Below are 19,800 nucleotides of genomic sequence, written 5' to 3'. Positions count from 1 at the left end.
TGAGATGGGTGAATACCAGATGTACATGAATGATCATGGCCATAAAATGCAAGGAGGCATTGGGTATGACATGGAAACAAACCTTGGAGAAATATCACATCCTTGCTGCATAAAGGCACCCAAGGAAAACCAAAGACTGTTAAATATTCCAAATTCATTTGGAGGATCAGGAGGGCTTTGTGGGTCACGAGGTTCTTCATTGTTATCTTCCAAGTGCCATTCATAAGGGCTGAATCTGCTGACCAGGAAAAGAACTACACTGACTCCAATGTAAGCAAAGACGATGCACATCCAGATTTCATAAGCCAAGGGATCCAGAAATGAGAATACTCCTGGTTTTGATTTCTGAGGCTTCTTTATCATGATGGAGATGCCCAAGCTCATAAATGGCTTTGAGAAATCTATGACTTCTTCACGGACCAGCGTTATAGTAAGTGGAGCAACAGCTATATCAGCTCTCTGGAAAAAAAATCAATTTTTAGAGACAGTATTTCCATCAGTCATTTGCCACTTAATATACCTCTTTGGTGGAAATATAAAGTCTTACATAACTATAACCAATTCATTCGTCAGTGGTTTGGTTAGAAAAGTAGTAGCATTCAGTGGGTTCTAAAATGCTTTATCCTGAAGGTAGGTTGAGGAAAGGACACTGGCTAGCCTTTTGTCCTGAGACATACTGGCTTAAGTAAACTGACTCAATTATTTTTTCAAAAAAATATTTTGTTGCAACTCATCTTATATCCCCTCTGATATATCACTGTTTAGTTCTTGTTTTCTGATTTTAATTTTTATGCTCTTAGTTTTATCTTCCTCACTTGACCAGAAATTCTTGTAGGATGAGCATAATAATCCACACTTGTTATAAGTGCCTCCTTTTGCACCATGAAGTGTGACACAAGACTACAGTACCTGAGTGTTTGGTATTATCCTTGAATTATTTTTGGAGAGTATGTTTATTAAAACAGCTTCTTTGAAGCAGGGACTCAATCTTCTATTTTTGTACCTATCATTGCAATAGATTCTAAAGTAAACAAACCAGAAGTGCCCGGAATATAAGTTGTTGATTACTGAATATGATATATGCAAACATGAAAGAATTCTGTGTGGGCAATAACAAGGGTAAAGCAGCTATTAAAATACATATTAATTTATATAGTAAGTCATTATTTCTAGTGATAAATATCAGTGTAACACCTGCATATATTGCATCAATAAAATAATGTATCAGTAGTGCACTGCATAATTACCTCAGACAAAGGCAGGCAATGTTTTTATATTAATCCTATGAAAATAGGCCCTAGGAATTTCTGCACTTACTTCTTTTGTCTTCCAAAATTATTACTGTACAATAGTAGTAGGTTTTAGTCTGGAGTGAGTCCTAAAATGCATACCTAGAGAAATGCTTCTGACCAAGAAAAGATATGAAGTAGAAAGAAAAAAATAATTTTGATGGTCATTTGTCTATATTAAATAGAATTAAGCCTCAATATCTCTACCAGTGGGGAGAGTCAGGGGGAGAATGATGAAGTCTGAGATTGAATATGTTTTCAAAGAAATGATATTTTAGTACTTTGAATTACATATGATGATTAAGAAATACTCCTTAATTAATTTCAGGGGAAATGTAGTCAATAAGAAGCCGGCTAACATTTATTCAGTACTTATTCTGTGTGAGGCACTGTTTGTGTGTGTGTGTGTGTGTGTGTGTGTGTGTATTAGAATGTTCTCCATGAGGGTAAGGAGATTTTATATCTATCTATCTATATATTTCATTTAATTCTTACAGCAAACTTGCAGTCTGTACACAATCTTTCCCATGTTCAAGAAGGAGAAACTGAGTCACTAAGAGACTAGAATTAGAAACCTGGTCTTCAGATTCCAGAACTCACTCTCTCACCATACACCTATGCATACCTATGTATGCAGTTAGAACCACCATAATGTTCTAACCAAATAGAAACTTGCAGATTTCTACTATACACTGGTTTCATGTACAATTACCAACCACAGCCAACCCCTCTCAGATTCATTCCAGTGCATGTTTGAGTGTCTATTCTGTGCCAAGCACTATTCTTGGTACAAGGGATGAGGCAGTGAGCAAGACAGGTAAAACAAACTTCCGGCCAAGATGGAGGCATAGGTGGAAACTCTGTGCCTCCTCACACAACCAAGTTTAAAGACAACAAAGTTTTAGTAATAAAAATGCAACCAAAACACAGAAAGTTGAACTCTATGGAAGTTCGACAACAACAAACCATTCAGTCAGACTGGTGAGAGGGGCAGAGTCAGTGACCAGTGGAGTGGGGTCATACAGGATAAAGCGGCCAGACTGACCCAGGACCACAGGAGGGGGTTAGCAGATCCCAGGCATGTGGTGGCAACAGGCAGACCCAGTGAAGGCGCAAGGGTGCTGGCTGACCATGGTCACACATTCACACGCAGATAAACCAAGTGAAAAAACGGACAGTGAGACAGACCACGCAGGCTAGGGCCCCAGTGATGGGAATTAAAGCCTAAAAGCACCATTTGGAAAAAGTTTCGGGGTTGAGGTGCCGGGAGAAGCTCCCAGTCTCACAGAGAGTTTGTTGGAGAGATGCACAGGGTGCACAGGCCTACACACCCGGGAGCCAGAGCCAGGGGGGCCAGGTTTGTGTGCAGGAAGCAGCAGAGGGGACTGAAATCTGAGACAGAGCGTGGAACAAATGCCATTGCCACTCTCTGACCCCGCCCCCACATACAGCATCACAACCCAGCAACTGGGTCGCCCCACCCTGGTGAACACTTAAGGCTCTGCCCCTCACACCTACCAGGCACAAACAGACCAAAACATTATGGCTCAAGAAGAAGAACAGCTCAAAACCCCAGAGCCAATACTTGTAAGCGACCAAGAGATTGCCAGCTTATCAGATGCACAGTTCAAAACACTGGTGATCAGGATGCTCACAGAACTGGTTGATTTTAGTCACAAATTAGAGGAACAAATGAAGGCTACACAAAGTGAAATGAAGTGAAATGTACAAGGAACCAATAGTGATGGAAAGGAAACTGGGACTCAAATCAAGGGAGTGGACCAGAAGGAAGAAAAATAAATAAATAGAAAAGAATGAAGAAACAAGAATTCAAAAAAGTGAGGAGAGGCTTAGGAACCTCCAGGACATCTATAAACATTCTAGCTTCTGAATTATAGGGGTACCAGAAGGGGAAGAGGAACAGCAACAAGTGGAAAACTTATTTGAACAAATAATAAAGGAGAACTTCCCCAATCTGGCAAAGGAAATAGACTTCCAGGAAATCCAGGAAACTCAGAGTCCCAAAGAAGTTGGACTCAAGGAGGAACACACCAAGGCACATCATCATTACATTAACCAAGATTAAAATGAAGGAGAGAATCCTAGAAGCAGCAAGAGATAAGGGGACAGTCACCTACAAAGGAGTGCCCATCAGATTGTCAGCTGATTTCTCAAAAGAGACCTTCCAGGCAAGAAGGGGCTGGAAAGAAGTATTCCAAGTCATGAAAGGCAAGGACCTACATCCAAGATTACTCTATCCAGCAAAGCTTTCATTTAGAATGGAAGGACAGATAAAGTGCTTCTCAGATAAGATCAAGTTCAAGAAGTTCATCATCACCAAGCCCTTATTATATGAAATGTTAAAGGGACTTATCTAAGGAAAAGAAGATAAAAAATATGAACAGTGAAAGAACAGCAAACTCACAGTTATCAACAACCACACCTAAAACAAAAGCAAACCAAGAGGACAGCTAGATCAGGAGTGGAACCATAGAAATAAAGAACACAAGGAGGGTTAGCAACAGGGGAATGGGAGGAGGAGAAGGGGGGAGAAGGTACAGAAAATAGCATAGACAGTAGGTAGAAAATAGACAGGGGGGAGGGCAAGAATAGTATGGGAAATATAGAATGTAAAGAACTTGGGACACATGGACATAAACTAAAGGGGGGAATGGTGGGGGAGTGGTGTGCAGGGTGTAGGGGAATGAAGGGGGGGAAATAGGACAACTGTAATGGCATAATCAATAAAATATATTAAAAAGAAAAAAAGGCAGATAAAACAGACAAAAATTCTTACCCTCATGGAGAACATTCTACAGTGCAAGCTCTAGAAAGTTAGCATTTGTTAAAGCCAACAGCCTGCTGAGCAAATCTACCTTGATGGGTCACTACGGTCACAAACTCATTTCTAAATTAAACCAATTGTCTATCACTTTAAAGTTGATTATTCTCTAAATCTATAAATGATCTTTATTTCAAACTTTTCCTAGTCTTAATCCTTTTCAGTCCTATCATGCCTGCAGATGATTTTGCCTCTTTACTAAGAAGATGGAAACTATGATATGAGCTCTATCAATTCAGTGTCCTTTTTCTCTTTCTCTACATATTGCTGTATCTTCATCCATCCCTTCTATCATTCCATCTGATAGAAAATAAACTCTTTCTAGGATGTAATGCACTTATTCCTTATATACCATATCCTTTTGTCTCTTCTTAAAACTGAGCTTCATTTATTCTCTTTTACTATTTTTTACTTGCCAAACTATTCCAGTGCTTCTGAACATTTGCTTCCCTGCACTAGCACTATCAGATTCACCTGGAAGTTGTTGCCATTTCTTAGGCCCCAACCCAAATGTATGGAATTTGAAACTATGAGGGTGGGGCTCAGTTGGCCCTCCTGGTGATTCTAATGCTTGCTGTAATTTCAAAACCATTTGTTGATCTATTCATTTAAAATCATACTCAGGCAATTCTGTTTACTAACAAACAAAAATGAAACAGAAACCATTCCTCCCACCTTCTTTTAATCCTGCTACCCTCTTAACCATATGACATCTTTCCCTATCGCCACCAGTCTTCTTGGAAACACACACACACACACACACACACACACCCTTGTTATCTCTTTATTTTAACTGCACTTTGTCCCTATACACCAGTGATTAAACTTCCATTCTCTCCAATTTACTGAAATTGCTTCTTGAATTACATACTTGGTCACAGAATCCAAAGACCTTCCCTCAGACATTAACTGCACATGTGACACCAATGACCTTTTGCACTGTATAGGTATATGTCAGAGACACTATGGGTTTAGTTCCAGATCACTGTAATAAAGTGAGTATCACAATAAAGTGAGCCATAACTTTTGCTGGTGGAGGGTCTTGCCTTCAATTTGTAAAAAGCACAGCACCTGTGAGGTGCAATAAAGGGAAGCACAATAAAACATGGTCTGTTTGTATAGTCTGTATACTCTTTTATGTGGCTCTCTGATACTGAAGATAGTGGGTTCTCCTACCTTTCTGAATGTTCCTTCTCTGGTTTTTCTTTCTATTCCTCATCTCTTAATGAAGGTGTGATTTTCTACCCCCTGTATATACTCACAGGGTTTGGATTAGGAGATAATTAATCAATATTTGTAGAATAAGCGACTCATTTAAGGTTGTGTCTTTCACTTTCTCCCTTCAGTATTATTTTCTATGGTTTAACTTTCCCCTAATTGCAGCTAATTTCCTGAATCACTACTTCTACATTTCTAATTGGATGGGAGCCAAAGATGAATTTTATCTATTTTACACTTTTCCTGGGGCCAGACCTGGCCAGAGAAATAAAAGCTACTAAGAAGAATGGAATTGGCCAAAAAACTAGTGGGATTTTTGGCAAAGAGAGTCTGAATCAGCTAGAAAGAGTCCTGCCATGCCAAGAGATAAAGCCACCTTCAGTCTTTGCCAACATATTTCTGCTTCTTGCTTAGAACATGCAAATGTCCCACTAGTGTCATTTCCTACTCCATCTAATTTGAATTTAATTACTTAATTAACTAGTTTTTGGTCTTTCAAGTCCAATTGACAGCTCTAAGGGAAGTGGGCATTTTTTGTTTGTTTTGAAAGAAAGAAATAAGGGGCATTTATATGATAAAATCACTTTGGACTGAATTTAGGGAAATTGAGCTTTTTTTTAAACAGGTAAAAAAGGAGTTTGAGAATCTTGACACCCTTTAAGAAGAAAAAAATCTAACTCTGTAAATATTAAAAAGAGGTGGCTATACAGACAAAGTGGGACTTCTCATCTCGTGCCTGGGAACATGTGGCAAAAGAACAGATTTCCCAAGGAAGCAATTCCTTGTTTAAAGTACTTTTGACACAAGACAACATGAAAAAACTGCTTCTCTCAAGCATTTGCCTTTTTCTCTCAGCTTAGATTTTCTAGCTTTTCTGAATGGTTTCTTTCTAAGGAGCTTTTCTAAAGAAGGTGGAGTTTCTTCCTGGGAGAGTGCTTCCTGGATGAAGAACAGCATTAAATCTGTGCTCAATTAAGCCTCATTAATGTGGACCTGGCTCCAAATTGGAATTCCCATGCCCAATCTTAAAAAAGACCTATTACATGTCTGTTGGGCACTGGACTTATTAGGTGATCACTCCGTAAGTTATATAAATGTCTAATCACTATGCTGTACAGATGAAACTAATATAATATTGTATGCCAGCTGTAACTGAAAATTAAAAAAATACTATTACAGACAAAAAAGACAAAGGGAAAGCAAAAAGCAGGTGGGAGAAGCTTCAAACATGAAAAGGGATGGGGGCTACTGATCAAGTGTCAAGGACATTCAGCTCCATAGGGAACTTGGCAGCCACTTCCATGTCCTGTATGCTTGGTGAGACCAAAGTAGCACAACAGTCATGTAAGCTCATAACTAGCCTTGGAGAAGCCATTGTCCTTTGCCACTGCTATTCCCTCTTTCACATGAAAAGGAAGTTGTGACAGTTGATTACTTCAGAATTCAGGACATGCTTGGCATATGTAGGGAGAAATCCACATGATTATTAAAGAAATGGCAAGCAGCAGATAAATAACTAGTGTCAGAAAATACCCATTTAGCTCTCCTAAGACTGCCAAGCTTGCAGATGAGGGGACAAGTCATTGTTAAGGCAAGTTAAAGATTTAGGAGGCCAACATTAAAAGGCAACTCCCCAAATGGCATTCCTTTCCTGGTTTCTGCTCTTTATGAAAATCAACTATGGCTGAGAGAGAGACAGAGTATTAAGAATTATCCATGGCACTAGAAAGTAAGTGAATTTGACTCAGTAATGAAGTGCTTTGCTTGTGGTGTCCTGAATGAGCCCAGCAGTCTTTTGTTCTCCAGGCTCTGCCTGTGCTAGAAGTAGGCAGGCCATTTTCAGAAACTTAGGTGGGTAAGTAGGAGGTATGAGGGTATTCCAGGTAACAAACAAACTCCAGCAACTACTTAAAGGATTTTATTTATTGATTTGAGAGAGAAACATCAATTTGCTATTCCACTTATTTATGTATTTATTGGTTACTTCTTGTATGTTCCCTGACTGGGGCTCAAACCCACAACCTTGGCATATTGGGACAATACACCAACCAACTGAATTATTTGGCCAGGGCTACTTTAAGGATTGTAATCAAGCAGCTTAAGAGGGGCAAAAGAGAAAAATTGGGGCAAGTGTAATAAAACAACAACAACAAAAAATGTGCCTGTGTGGGTGCAGTAAATACAACAACTGGGTTTGATTTTTCCACTCACCAGTGACAAACCAGAAGCAACAGCATTATTGGAGGGGATTTAACTCAAGGGGGTTTATAATCCTTTTCATAGGTGAGTTGCCAAAGTTGTAAATTTCATAAAACTTAAAACCCAACAAACTCATACATGTAGGGATGATGCACTTAAGAGTCTGACAGGTTTGAGACAGAAATGACAGTTTAAATAACATTAATTTTGGTAAGTTAGAATTGGCAAGATGGCAGAAGAATGAATGGAAGTCACACTAACCTCCTCCCAGGACCGATGAGTAATTATAACTAAATTGTGGAGAAATCACCTGGAACAAACAACTGAACAAGGGGGAGAGAGAAGACTTATAGCCTCAGACAGACAAAGAATCATTTTCAGCAATAACTAACTGGTAAAGAGTGCAGTGGAGACTTGAGAAGCCTGTTTGGGTGCCCACAGGCAACAGCTGAAGTACAGGAGGGATAATCAAGTGGCTAGTTGGATCCCCCTGAGAAGTGTTGGGTCTAAACATTAAGCTGTGAACCCCAGCCTAGAGCATCAGAGCCCCAAAAGTACACAGATAACAACTGGCAGTGAAAAGTGTCAGGGTTTCTCTCTGCCAGAGATGGATGGCTGGAGATGCAAACAGACATTTAAAGGGCCAACACACAAATTTTCATTTGCAGCCACTTACCCTGGGCTCTGGCAAAGGTAGGGGAAGAGTGGGCTGGAGACCCTGAGGAAAGACTGAGAATGGAAGATTTAGGGAGAGAACTGAGAGTAGATGCTGCTGAGTCATCTCCCATAAAGCAGCAGCCATTCTGCTCAGGCAGACCATTCTCCTAGAGTTGCAGCAGCCTGAGGGGAAAAAATAGCCCCACTGTCAGGAGGGACTCTGTCCCACCCTATAGTACTTAAGCCTCACTACTGAGTGAAGACTGACTAGATTAACAACTGAAGGAAACAACCACAGACAGTAGACCCCCTAGAAGTCTCAAACTGACTGCCTAAGGTCAGATAGGCTTAACATCTTACATCACCAGAGGCATATCTAGAAAGAAAAGAGTGGAAAATATTAGAGGCTACCTAGATGAAATCCACTCTGTTCTTCTCCATGATTTGCAATATCTTCTTTCCTACATAGCCTTTTAACATTTATTTCTTAATATGCACAAATTAAGTTTGTGCATATTAAGTCACTAGATTTTATAGTATACTTTATTTCTCTCCTTTGTTATAATAGTCTTAATCTCCTTATACCCTTATTAATATAGGTTCATTTATTGTCGATAGTGGGATTGCCGGGAGAAGTTATTTCTGTGCTTATGGGTTTGTTTCCTGGCTTTGTGGTTTAGTTCTGGCAGCACCTGCACAACAGCATACAGGACATAGATGGAGTGACTGTCATCAACCGGCTGGAGGGAAGGACCCACCAAAGAATGACTCAACAACACTCAAAACCCAATTACATTCAGAGAGCCAACATAAATGGCATAAGGGCATCCCAAGAGCATCAAGTTCAGGAGATCAAGGAGACTGCACCACTGAATCTCACAGGTCTCCTAACATAGAAGTTCATACCACAAAGTCAGGGAGTCAAAATAGATCAATTTAGGAAGCAGAAGCAAACAAGAAGAGTCTCACAAGTAATGGGAAGACAAAGAAACAACCCCCAATTGAAAGAAAAGGGAGAGTCCTCAGAGAGGGTGTTAAATGAAACAGAGGCAAGTCAACTATCAGATATTGGGTTACAAACAATGGCTATGAGGAAGCTCGGTGAGAATTACCAAAAACTATAGGGAAGCTATGAGTAACTTACAGCAAACTATATCAGCATGAAATAGAACATAGAAACTATCAACAAGAGCCAAGAGGAAATGAAGAGTAGAATTTCTGAACTGAAGAACACAGTAGAAGGAATCAAAAGCAGGCTTGAAGATGCAGAGGATCAAATCAGGCAATGGAGGACAAGGTAGAAAAAACTCCCAGAAAGAGCAAGAAAAGGATGAAAAGACTCAAAAAGAATGAAGAGCAGTTAAGGGAAATGCATGACAATGTGAAATGTAATAATATTTGTGTAATAGGTATACCAGAAGGAGAAGAAGAGGAGCAAGGGATAGAAAACCAGTTTGAAAAAGTAATGATGGAAAACTTCCCTAATTTGATGAGGGAGAAAGTCACACAAATCTAGGAAGCACAGAGGGTGCCAATCAAGAGGAACCCAAAGAGGCCCACTGTAATACACATCAGAATTAAAATGGCAAAATTCAAAGACAAAGAGAGAATCTTAAAGGCAGCAAGGGAGAAACAGGAAGTAACATACAAGGGAGCTTTAATAAGGCTATCAGCTGATTTCTCAACAGAAACACTACAAGCCAGAAGGGAATGGCAAGAAATATCCCAAGTAATGAAAAGCAAAGGCCTGCAACATAGACTACTATAAGGCTCTTAATTAAAATAGAAGGCAAAACAAGGAGCTTCCCAGACAAAAGAAGACTAAAAGAATATATCTCCACCAAACCAGCATTGAAAGATATGCTAAAGGGACTCCTCTAAGAAGATGAAGAAAAAGAGTGGGAGAGAGAGGAACACAGGTACAAAGGGGCTCAGGTACAAACAGCAATGAATAAGTACCTATCAATAATAACTCTAAAAGTAAGTTTGTTAACTGCTCCAATCAAAAGACATAGGGTAACCTTGGCTGGTGTAGCTCAGTGGATTACTCAATCCACTTTGGCTTGGGCCTGTGAACCAAAGGGTAGCCAGTTCAATTCCCAGACAGGGCACATGCCTGAGTTGCAGGCCAGGTCCCCAATAGGGGGTGTGCAAGAGGCAACCACACATCAAGCTTCTCTCCCTCTCTTTCTCCTTCCCTTCCCCCCTCTCTAAAAATAAATACATAAAATCTTTTAAAAAAGACATAGGGTAGCTGAATGGATAAGAAAACATTACCCACACATAGGCTGCCTACAAGAGAACCACCTCAGAAAAAAAGACACAGACTGAAAGCGAAGGGTTGGAAAAAATATTCCAAGCAAATGAACAGGGGAAAAAAAGCCAGGGTAGCAATATTTATATGAGACAAAATATACTTCAAAACAGAAGTCACAAAAAAAAGACACCGGGGGTCACTTCATAATACTAAGGGAATAATCCATAAAGAATACATAAATACTGTAAACATACGTACCCAATATAGGAGCACCCAAATATATCAGAAAATTCTCAGAGGACTTCAAGAAAAATATAGACAGCAAAACAATTTTAGTGGAGAATTTTAACACCCTACTATTAACAATAGATAGATCTTCCAACCAAAATAACAACAAGGATATTGTGGAGCTGAATGACACATTAGATCAAATGGACTTAACTGATTTTACAAACACACACACCTTTCATCCCAAAGGAAAAATAAACACTTTTCTTTTTTTAAATTTAATTTAATTTTTAAATGATTTTATTTATTTATTTTTAGAGTGGGGAAGGGAGGGAGAAAGGGAGGGAGAGAAACATCAATGTGTGGTAGCCTATCATGCACCCTTAACAGGGACATGGCCTGCAACCCAGGCATGTGCTCCAGACTGGGAATAGAACTGACAACCCTTTGATTTGCAGGCCAGCACTCAATGCACTGAGTCACACTAGCCAGGGCAAAATAGATATTCTTTTCAAATGCACATGGAACATTTTCAGAGATAGACTACAGGATAGGACACCAACAAGCCTCAACAAATTCAAGAAAATTAAAATTATTTTCAAGCATTTTCTTGGATCACATTGGCTTGTAGCTAGAAACAAACCTAAAGTAGAAAACTCAAAACCATTTAAACTCATGAAGACTGAATAGCGTGCTATTAAACAATGAATGGCTGAATAATGAGATCAAGGAATAAATAAAAAAGTTTCTAAAAACAAGTGAAACTCAACACACAATAGTACAAGACCTATGTGATACAGTGAAGGCAGTCCTGAGAGGGAAGCTCCTAGCAATAAAGGCCTACCTAAAAAAGAGAAACATTTAAAACAAACAAATTAACCCTACATCTACAAGAAGTGCCTGAACAACAACAAACAAAGCCCAGAATGAGTGGACAGAAGGAAATAACCAAACCAGAACAGCATCAAATGACAGAGAGACTGAAAGAATAATTAAAAGTTCAAAAAAAAAATCCAGGAGCTGGTTCTTTGAAGGATAAACAAAATTGATATAACTTTTTTAAAAAATATATTTGATTAATTATGCCATTACAGTTGTCTCATTCCCCCCTTCATTCCCCTCAACCCTGCACACCCCTCCCCCACCATTCCCCCCCTTTAGTTTATGTCCATGTGTCACAAGTTCTTTAGATTCTATATTACCCATACTATTTTTGCCCACCCTGTTTATTTTCTACCTACCGTCCATGCTACTTATTCTCTGTACCTTCTCCCCCTTCTCCTGCTCCCACTCCCCTGTTCCTAACCCTCCATGTGATCTCCATTTCTATGGTCCCACTCCTGATTTAGCTGTCTGCTTAGTTTGCTTTTGTTTTAGTTGTGGTTGTTAATAACTGTGAGTTTGCTGTCCTTCTACTGTTCACATTTTTTATCTTCTTTTCCTTAGATAAGTCCCTCAACATTTCATATAATAAGGGCTTGGTGATGATGAACTCCTTGAATTTGACCTTATCTGAGAATCACTTTATTTGCCCTTCCATTCTAAATGAAAGCTTTGCTGGATAGAGCAATCTTGGATGTAGGTCTTTGGATTTCATGACTTGGAATACTTCTTTCCAACTCCTTCTTGCCTGTAAGGTCTTCTTTGAGAAATCAGCTGACAGTCTGATGGGAACTCCTTTGTAGGTGACTGTCCTCTTATCTCTTGCTGCTTCTGGGATTCTCTCCTTCATTTTAAACTTGGCTAATGTAATTATGATGTGCCTTGGTGTGTTCCTCCTTGGGTCCAACTTCTTGAGGACTCTCTGAGCTTCCTGGATTTCCTGGAAGTGTATTTCCTTTCCCAGAATGTGGAAGTTCTCCTTCATTATTTGTTCAAATAAGTTTTCCACTTGTTGCTGTTCCTCTCCCCTTCTGGTATCTCTATAATTCGAATGCTGGAATGTTTATAGATGCCCAGGATGTTCCTAAGTCTCTCCTCATTTTTTTGAATTCTTTTTCCTTCATTCTTTTCTGTTTGGTCACTTTTTTTCTTTCTGGTCCACTCCTTTGATTTGAGTCCCAGTTTTCTTTGCACCACTATTGGTTCCCTGTGCATTTCCCTTCATTTCACTGAGTTTAGCCTTCATTTGCTCATCTAATTTGTGACTAAAATCAACCAAATCTGTGAGCATTCTGATCACCAGTGGTTTGAACTGTGCATATGATAGGTTGGCTATCTCTTTGTCACTTAGAAGTATTGGCTCTGGGGCTTTGATCTGTTCTTCTTCTTGAGCCATAATATTTTGGTCTATTTGCGCTTGTTATGTATGAGGGGCAGAGTCTTAGGTGTTCATCAGGGTGGGGCGACCCAGTTGCTGGGTTGTGATGCTGTATGTGGGGGCGGGGTCAGAGAGGGGCAATGGCGCTTGTTCCACACTCTCCTTCAGATTTCAGTCCCCTCTGCTGCTTCCCACAAGCAAATTGGGCCCTTCTCGTGCTGGTAACCGGGTGTGTGGGCTTGTGCACCCTCCAGGACCCTGTGGGTCTCTCCAAAAAACTCTCTGTGAGTCTGGGAGCCTCTCCCAGCACCTCAATCACCGAAAGTTTTTCCAATTGGTGCGTTTAGGCTTTATATCCTGGCGCTGGGGCTCTGGGTTGCCTGGTCTGTCTCCCTGTCCGTTTTTTCACCTGGTTTATCAACAGGCGAATGTGTGACTGTGGTCAGCCAGCTGCCTTGCGCCCTCACTGGGTCTGCCTGTTGCCACCCCATGTCTGGGATCTGCCAACTGTCACCTGTGCACGTGGGTCATTCTGGCTGCTTTTTCCTGTGGCCCTCTCTGCCAGCCACTGACTCTGCCCCTCTTACCAATCTGGCTGAATGGTTTGTTGTTGTAGGACTTCCATACAGTTCAATTTTCTGGCTGTTTTGGTTGCATTTTTGTTACTAAATCTTTGTTGTCTTTAAACTTGGTTGTGCAAGGAGGCACAGTGTTTCCACCTATGCCTCCATCTTCGCCAGAAGTCTGACAAGCCTTTAAACAAACTCATTAAGAAAAAAATGGAGAGAACCCAAATAAATAAAATCAGAAATGAAAGAGAAGAATTTAAAACAGATACCACAGAAATACACAGGATTGTGAGAAATTACTACAAAGAATTATATGCCAAGTAATTTGATCCCCTGGGTGAAATGGAAAAATTTCTAGAAAAATATAATCTTCCAAAACTGAATCAAGATGAAGCAGAAAGCCTGAACAGACTGATAACAGCTGATGAAATTGAAGCAATAATAAAAAAATCTCCTGGCACACAAAAGCTGTGGACTGGATGGTTTCACAGGAGAATTTTACAAAACATTTAAGGAAGAACTAACCGCCATTCTTCTCAGCCTATTCCAAAAAATCCAAAAAGAGGGAAGACTCCCAAACTCCTTTTTTGAGGCTAGCATCATCCTAATACCCAAACCAGACAAAGACACAAGAAAGAAAACTACAGGCCAATATCACTGATGAACATAGATGCTAAAATCCTAAACAAAATATTCGCAAGCTACATCCAGCAACACATTAAAAAGATCATACACCATAATCAAGTGGGATTCATTCCAGGAATGCAAGGGTGTCATAATATTCACATATTGATAAATGTAATACATCACATAAAAAAAGGAAAGACAAAAATCACATGCTAATAGCAGTGGATGCAGAAAAAGCATTCAATAAGGCACAACACCCATTTACGATAAAAACACTCAGCAAAGTGGAAAAACGGGGCCATACCTCAACATAATAAAGGTCATATATGAGAAACCTACAACCAACATCATATTCAATGAACAAAAACAGAAATTTTTCCCAGTAAGATCAGAAACAAGACAAGGATATCTACTTTCACCGCTTCTATGCAACTTAGTATTGTAAGCCCCAGTCATAGTGATCAGACAAGAAAAAGAAATAAAAGGCATCCAAATTGGAAAGAAGGAAGCAAAACTATAATTGTTTGCAGATAACATGATAGTGTCTATAGAAAACTCCACCAAAAATCTACTCAACCTAATAAATTTGGCAAAAGAGTAAGATAGAAAGTCAATATTCCAAAATTGAAGATATTTTTATACACCAATAATAAAATATCAGACAGAGAAATCAGGAAGAGTTCCATTTGATATAGCCAGAAGAAAAATATAGTATTTAGGAATAAACCTAATAGAGGAGGTAAAAGATCTATATTCAGAATACTGTACAACACTGAAGAAAGAAGTTAGAGAAGACACAAACAAATGGAAGCAGGTACTGTGCTCATAGGTTGGAAGAATTAACATAATCAAAATGTCCATACTACTCAAAGTAATTTATAGATATAATGCCATCCCTATTAAAATACAAATGATGTAATTCACAGATATAGAACAAACATTTAAAAAAGTTATATGGAACCATAAATGATCCTGCATAGCTGCAGCAATTTTGAGAAAGAAGAACATAGTAGGAGGGATTATAATATCTGATATCAAACTATATTACAAGTGCACTGTAATCAAAAGAGTCTGGTGCTGGCATAAGAACAGACACATAGATCAATGGAACAGAATAGAGAGCCCAGAAATAAACACAAGTCTTTATGGTCAATTAATATTTGACAAAGAGGGCAGAAGCATAAAATGGAGGAAAAATAGACCTGTCAACAAATGGTGTTGGGACATCTGAACAGCTACATGCAGAAAAATGAAGTCAACCACTAACTTACACCATACACAAAAATAAAGTCAAGAATGATAAACGAATTAAATTTGAGTCACAACACCATGACAGTCCTAGAGGAGAAGATAGCAGGAAAATCTCAGATCTTCCATGTAGCAATATTTTCACCAATATGTCCCCTAGAGGAAGGGACAAAAAGGAAAGAGTAAACAAATGGGACTTCATCTAAATAAAATGCTTCTGCAAGGCCAAAGAAAACATCAGCAAAATGAAAAGGGAACCGGCCATGTGGGAAAATATATTTGCAAATGATACCTCAGGCAAGGGTTTGATCTCCAAAATGTATAAAGAACTCACATGACTCCAGGAAGACAAACAACTCAGTTAAAAATTGGGTAAAGGACCTGAAGAGACACTTCTCCAAGGAGGACATAAAGAGGGCCCAGAGACATATGAAAGGATGCTCAGTATCACTATCTATCAGAGAGATGCATATTAAAACCACAATGAGATACCACTCCACACCAGTCAGAATGGCCATCATAAACAAATCAACAAACAATAAGTGCTGGTGAGATTATGGAGAAAAGGGAGCCCCAGTACATTGTTGGTGGGACTGCAGACTGGTTCAACTACTACGGAAACAGAATGGAATTTTCTCAGGAAATTAAAAATGGAATTGCCTTTTGACTGAGCAATTCCACTGCTGGGATTATACCCTAAGAATCCTGAAACACCAATCCAAAGAACCTGTGCGTCCCAATATTCATAGCAGCACAGTTTACAATAGCCACGCAATCTCAGTGCTCATTAGTAAAATAGTGGATCAAAAAACGATGGTACATTTACACAATGGAATACTATGTAGCTGAAAAAATGAAGGAGCTCCTAGCCTTTTCAACCTCATGATGGATCTGGAGAGCATTATGCTAAGTGTAAGAAGCCAGATGGTGAAAGACAAATGCCATATGACCTCATTTATAAGTGGAACCTAATCAACAAAAGAAGCAAGCATGCAAAACAGAGCCAGAGGCATTGAAATAAAGAACAAGCAGAGTAAACAGAGGAGAGTGGGGATGGGGATAATGGAGGAAAGAAAGAAAAAACAGGTTGTCAAGGAGCATGTGTAAAGGGCCCCCAGAGAAAGCCAAAGTTGGCCAGGATTGAGGGTGGGAGGTGGGGGTGAGTGGGGCGGGGGAAGTGGTGGTGGGAAAATGGAGACAACTGTACTTGAACAATAAAAAATAAAATAAATAATAAAAAAGAAAATGTGTAAATGTAATTTCAAAGCTTAAAATTGGCAGTCATCTTTCATTTTTTTTCATTCAGCAAATATTTTTAAGGTTTTATTTATTTATTTTAGAGAGAAGGGAAAGGAAGTAGAAAGAGAGTGAAAGAAACATAGGTCACTTGCTTCTTTCCAGCCCCCAACTGGGGACCTAGTTCTCTACCCAGGCATGTGCCCTGACTGGGAATAGAACTGGCGACCTTTCAGTCCATAGACTGGCATTCATTTCACTGAGCCACACCAGCCAATGCTCCTTCAGCAAATATTTATTGAGTATATTCTAATATGCTAGGTGCTCAGACTGCAATAATGAACAAAAGATATATATGCTCCCTATCCATTTCACCATCTCCACGTCACCACTTTGGTCACCATTATGTATCATTTGGGCAGCTCCATTTATCTTCTGACTTCTTTTATCTCCTTCTTACACTCTGATCTCTCTTTGATCCATTCTTTACCCAATAGCCAGAAAAAAATTTTGATCATGTTTAAAATCTTTCTTTAAATTGTCAGGACTTCCACTTTTAAAACATGAGAAGCTTTATGGACCCACTCCTTGGAGTGGATCCTGTGAAGAAAGATTTATCTGATGTGAACCTCAAGAAGGAATTTATCTGCTGGACAGAACTTCCCATGGTCAGTTTAGGGCCCAAATTTTATAAATAATGAGTTTAGCAGCCATTTGTGGACAAGGGCTCCTCATGTACTTTGTATGCCAGAACTTCAGTTTAAACTCTTGGCTTCCTGCACTATACACTGCTTATTTATGCTGTCTGAGTCAAATACTGCAGGGAAGTCCTGGTTTCATCTATTGATCAGTGGACTGAGATGTGCCCCAGGCAATCAGAACTGCACAATATATACTCATTTACATACATACCAACCAATTTGAACTGTTCTATCATGACCACTAAGAACACATGACACAGACTAATGACAACTGCATGATTCTGATGAGTCAGGACTGTATGAATTTGGAAACCTCATTTGCATAAAATTGGATCTATTGGGAACTTGGGCAGGAACTCTTTTTATAAAATGTAGCTTCCCTTTTGCCTCAGTGGAGCATATTTTTGGTTATACAGTTTCCTGTTTTGCAAACTGTTCACGTGAATAAAATTTTTCTTTAAAAATGCAATTAATTTTTTTTTTGCTTAAAGGCTTATGTTACATCTTAAAAGTAGTTTCACCTGATTATCTGATACAAAAGTTGAAACCCACCTGGAGACTATGCATGAACAGGAGTGTGTCAGCCACCATTTTAAAGCACTTTCTGAAAGCAAGGAGGAGGATGGGAGAAAGGATGTAGGTTATGTACTGGCATGTAATGCACAAAATATTATATGTTATCTGAAAGAAGCAGCAGACATGACTTGTCTTATTCCTATACCACCATAAAGTTCTAGTGGCCTTTGGAAGACATTTCTTTTGGAAAGTTTAAATATGGTGGAAAAGGAGTTGGGCAGAATCAAACTAGACAATAGGAATATAATTGCTGCATGTTGAGGGACAGGATGTAAACTGCTTTATTGGCTGTACTGTATGGGATTTTTACTGTCAGCAATTGTTAATATCTGGAGAAAGGGATGTGATCTATTTAAATCTGTTCAACAACAAGGGTGTCATGGTGGATCTCCTCATTTATTTTTCCAGAACAGATGTCCTAGTCTGAATCTATTGGTTAGAGCTCTATTTCCTTGGGGGAGCTAAGAGAGTTAAAGACAAAATGAAGACAAAGGAGTGTCCCTGGATCTGAATGGTGCCTTGTGACACCAAATTTGGTTGGAAATATTTCCTGACCTGCTCTGCTAAGAGTGGTAGACTTCCATGTGGCATTAATGATCCTTCTTGTTCATATGCCTCATTTAAGAGAGGGGCACTGATCAAAACATCAATTCTTTTGCCAAAGCTCAGTATAATCACCTGAGGAATAGAAGAGAATACTTGGCATTTGTTACTGTACCCTTACTTCTCTGACTTTTAGCTGGAAAGACAGATAGACTTTTTGTCTTTCTTAGTGGAAAATGAATCCATCTTAGGATAGTGACAACCTAAGAGATAATTTCTTCTAGGTAAAAAAAAAAAATGTCAGTGTGGATAGCATCTACAAAATTGCCATGAGTCCTAGGACTGTGAAGGAGTCTGAGGATGCCAAAGGGATGTGACCTGGAATCAACTGTTCCTAACTCCATCTTCATCCCCATACTCTCTTCTATGTTCTAAGCCAGAGGTACTAATCTGGGAAGTAGTTTGTCTGGCTTCTCCCAAGGCAATTAACCCCTGCCCCCTCCCAGCTTCCTGCCTTTATCTGTAGTTCTAAATTCTAGAAACATAGGGAACATGGCAGCTTCCCACTAGGGTTGCCCTTTTGTCAATTAGGACCTCATTTTTCTTCCAGCCCTTACCCTGACTTTTATTCTGTTAGGTCATATCTATTCCCCAAAGTCATAATCCCTCAGCTGTCTGCATTGGGTTTTCAAATATTTCAAGTGATAACTAGAGATGTATATTAAATTATCCTGGAGGCCACAGATAAACAGCATAGGTATCTTGGATGGAAAATACTATAATCCAACTAGATTGTAACCCCTTGAAGGCAGGTGGAGATGCTATATCTGATAAAACACTAATCTTTCCATAGTCTGACAAGTTTAGTAAACTGAGTCAGTATGACCCAGTAGATAGACCACTGGACCGGGAGTCATGAAATCTGAGTTATAGTTTAGGCTCTGCCAAGCTGTGTGATTTTTTTGACATCACCACAATCCCTGCCACTACTCCTGTCATTCTTGTCCTACATCAGGCCTTGGTTTCCTGGTTTACTCAGTGAGTGGCTCTAATGTCCAGTCCTGGCTAGTCTTCATATTTATCTGTAAAATGAATGAAAAGGTAAGCTAAAGGATGCCTAAGAGCTCTATTAGCAACAAAATGTTTTCAAATGTACTTTTAAAACACATGTTCTTTCAGAGCCATAAAAACTTGTGGCCTATAAGTCATTTGAGCTTGAGGCAATTACCATGTGGCAATGTTATAGACACACAACTCAAAATCAAAACTGCTAAAAGCAGGTGGACAGTTTCAAGTCCATAATGTCCTGGAGAGCTTACATAATGAGGCACAGTGTGTCCTACTGAGGTT

At 39.4% G+C, this 19,800-nt stretch overlaps 1 protein-coding gene across 1 annotated transcript in view; it reads right to left on the bottom strand.

The window, feature by feature from the left end:
- Positions 1 to 19,800, bottom strand: part of GRIA3 (glutamate ionotropic receptor AMPA type subunit 3) — a 225,184-nt gene that overhangs the window by 104,927 nt on the left and 100,457 nt on the right. The window contains exon 9 of the mRNA XM_037028078.1: positions 83 to 459. Coding sequence (XP_036883973.1) covers positions 83 to 459 — 377 coding nt within the window. The remainder of the gene's footprint in view (positions 1 to 82; positions 460 to 19,800) is intronic.

The sequence above is a fragment of the Sturnira hondurensis genome, unplaced genomic scaffold, assembly GCF_014824575.4.
Source record: "Sturnira hondurensis isolate 20B ecotype Veracruz unplaced genomic scaffold, ASM1482457v3 Scaffold0019538, whole genome shotgun sequence".
Classification (NCBI taxonomy): Eukaryota; Metazoa; Chordata; class Mammalia; order Chiroptera; family Phyllostomidae; genus Sturnira; species Sturnira hondurensis.
Note: the sequence above shows the minus strand (reverse complement) of the source record. Positions and strands in the feature narration are given on the sequence as shown.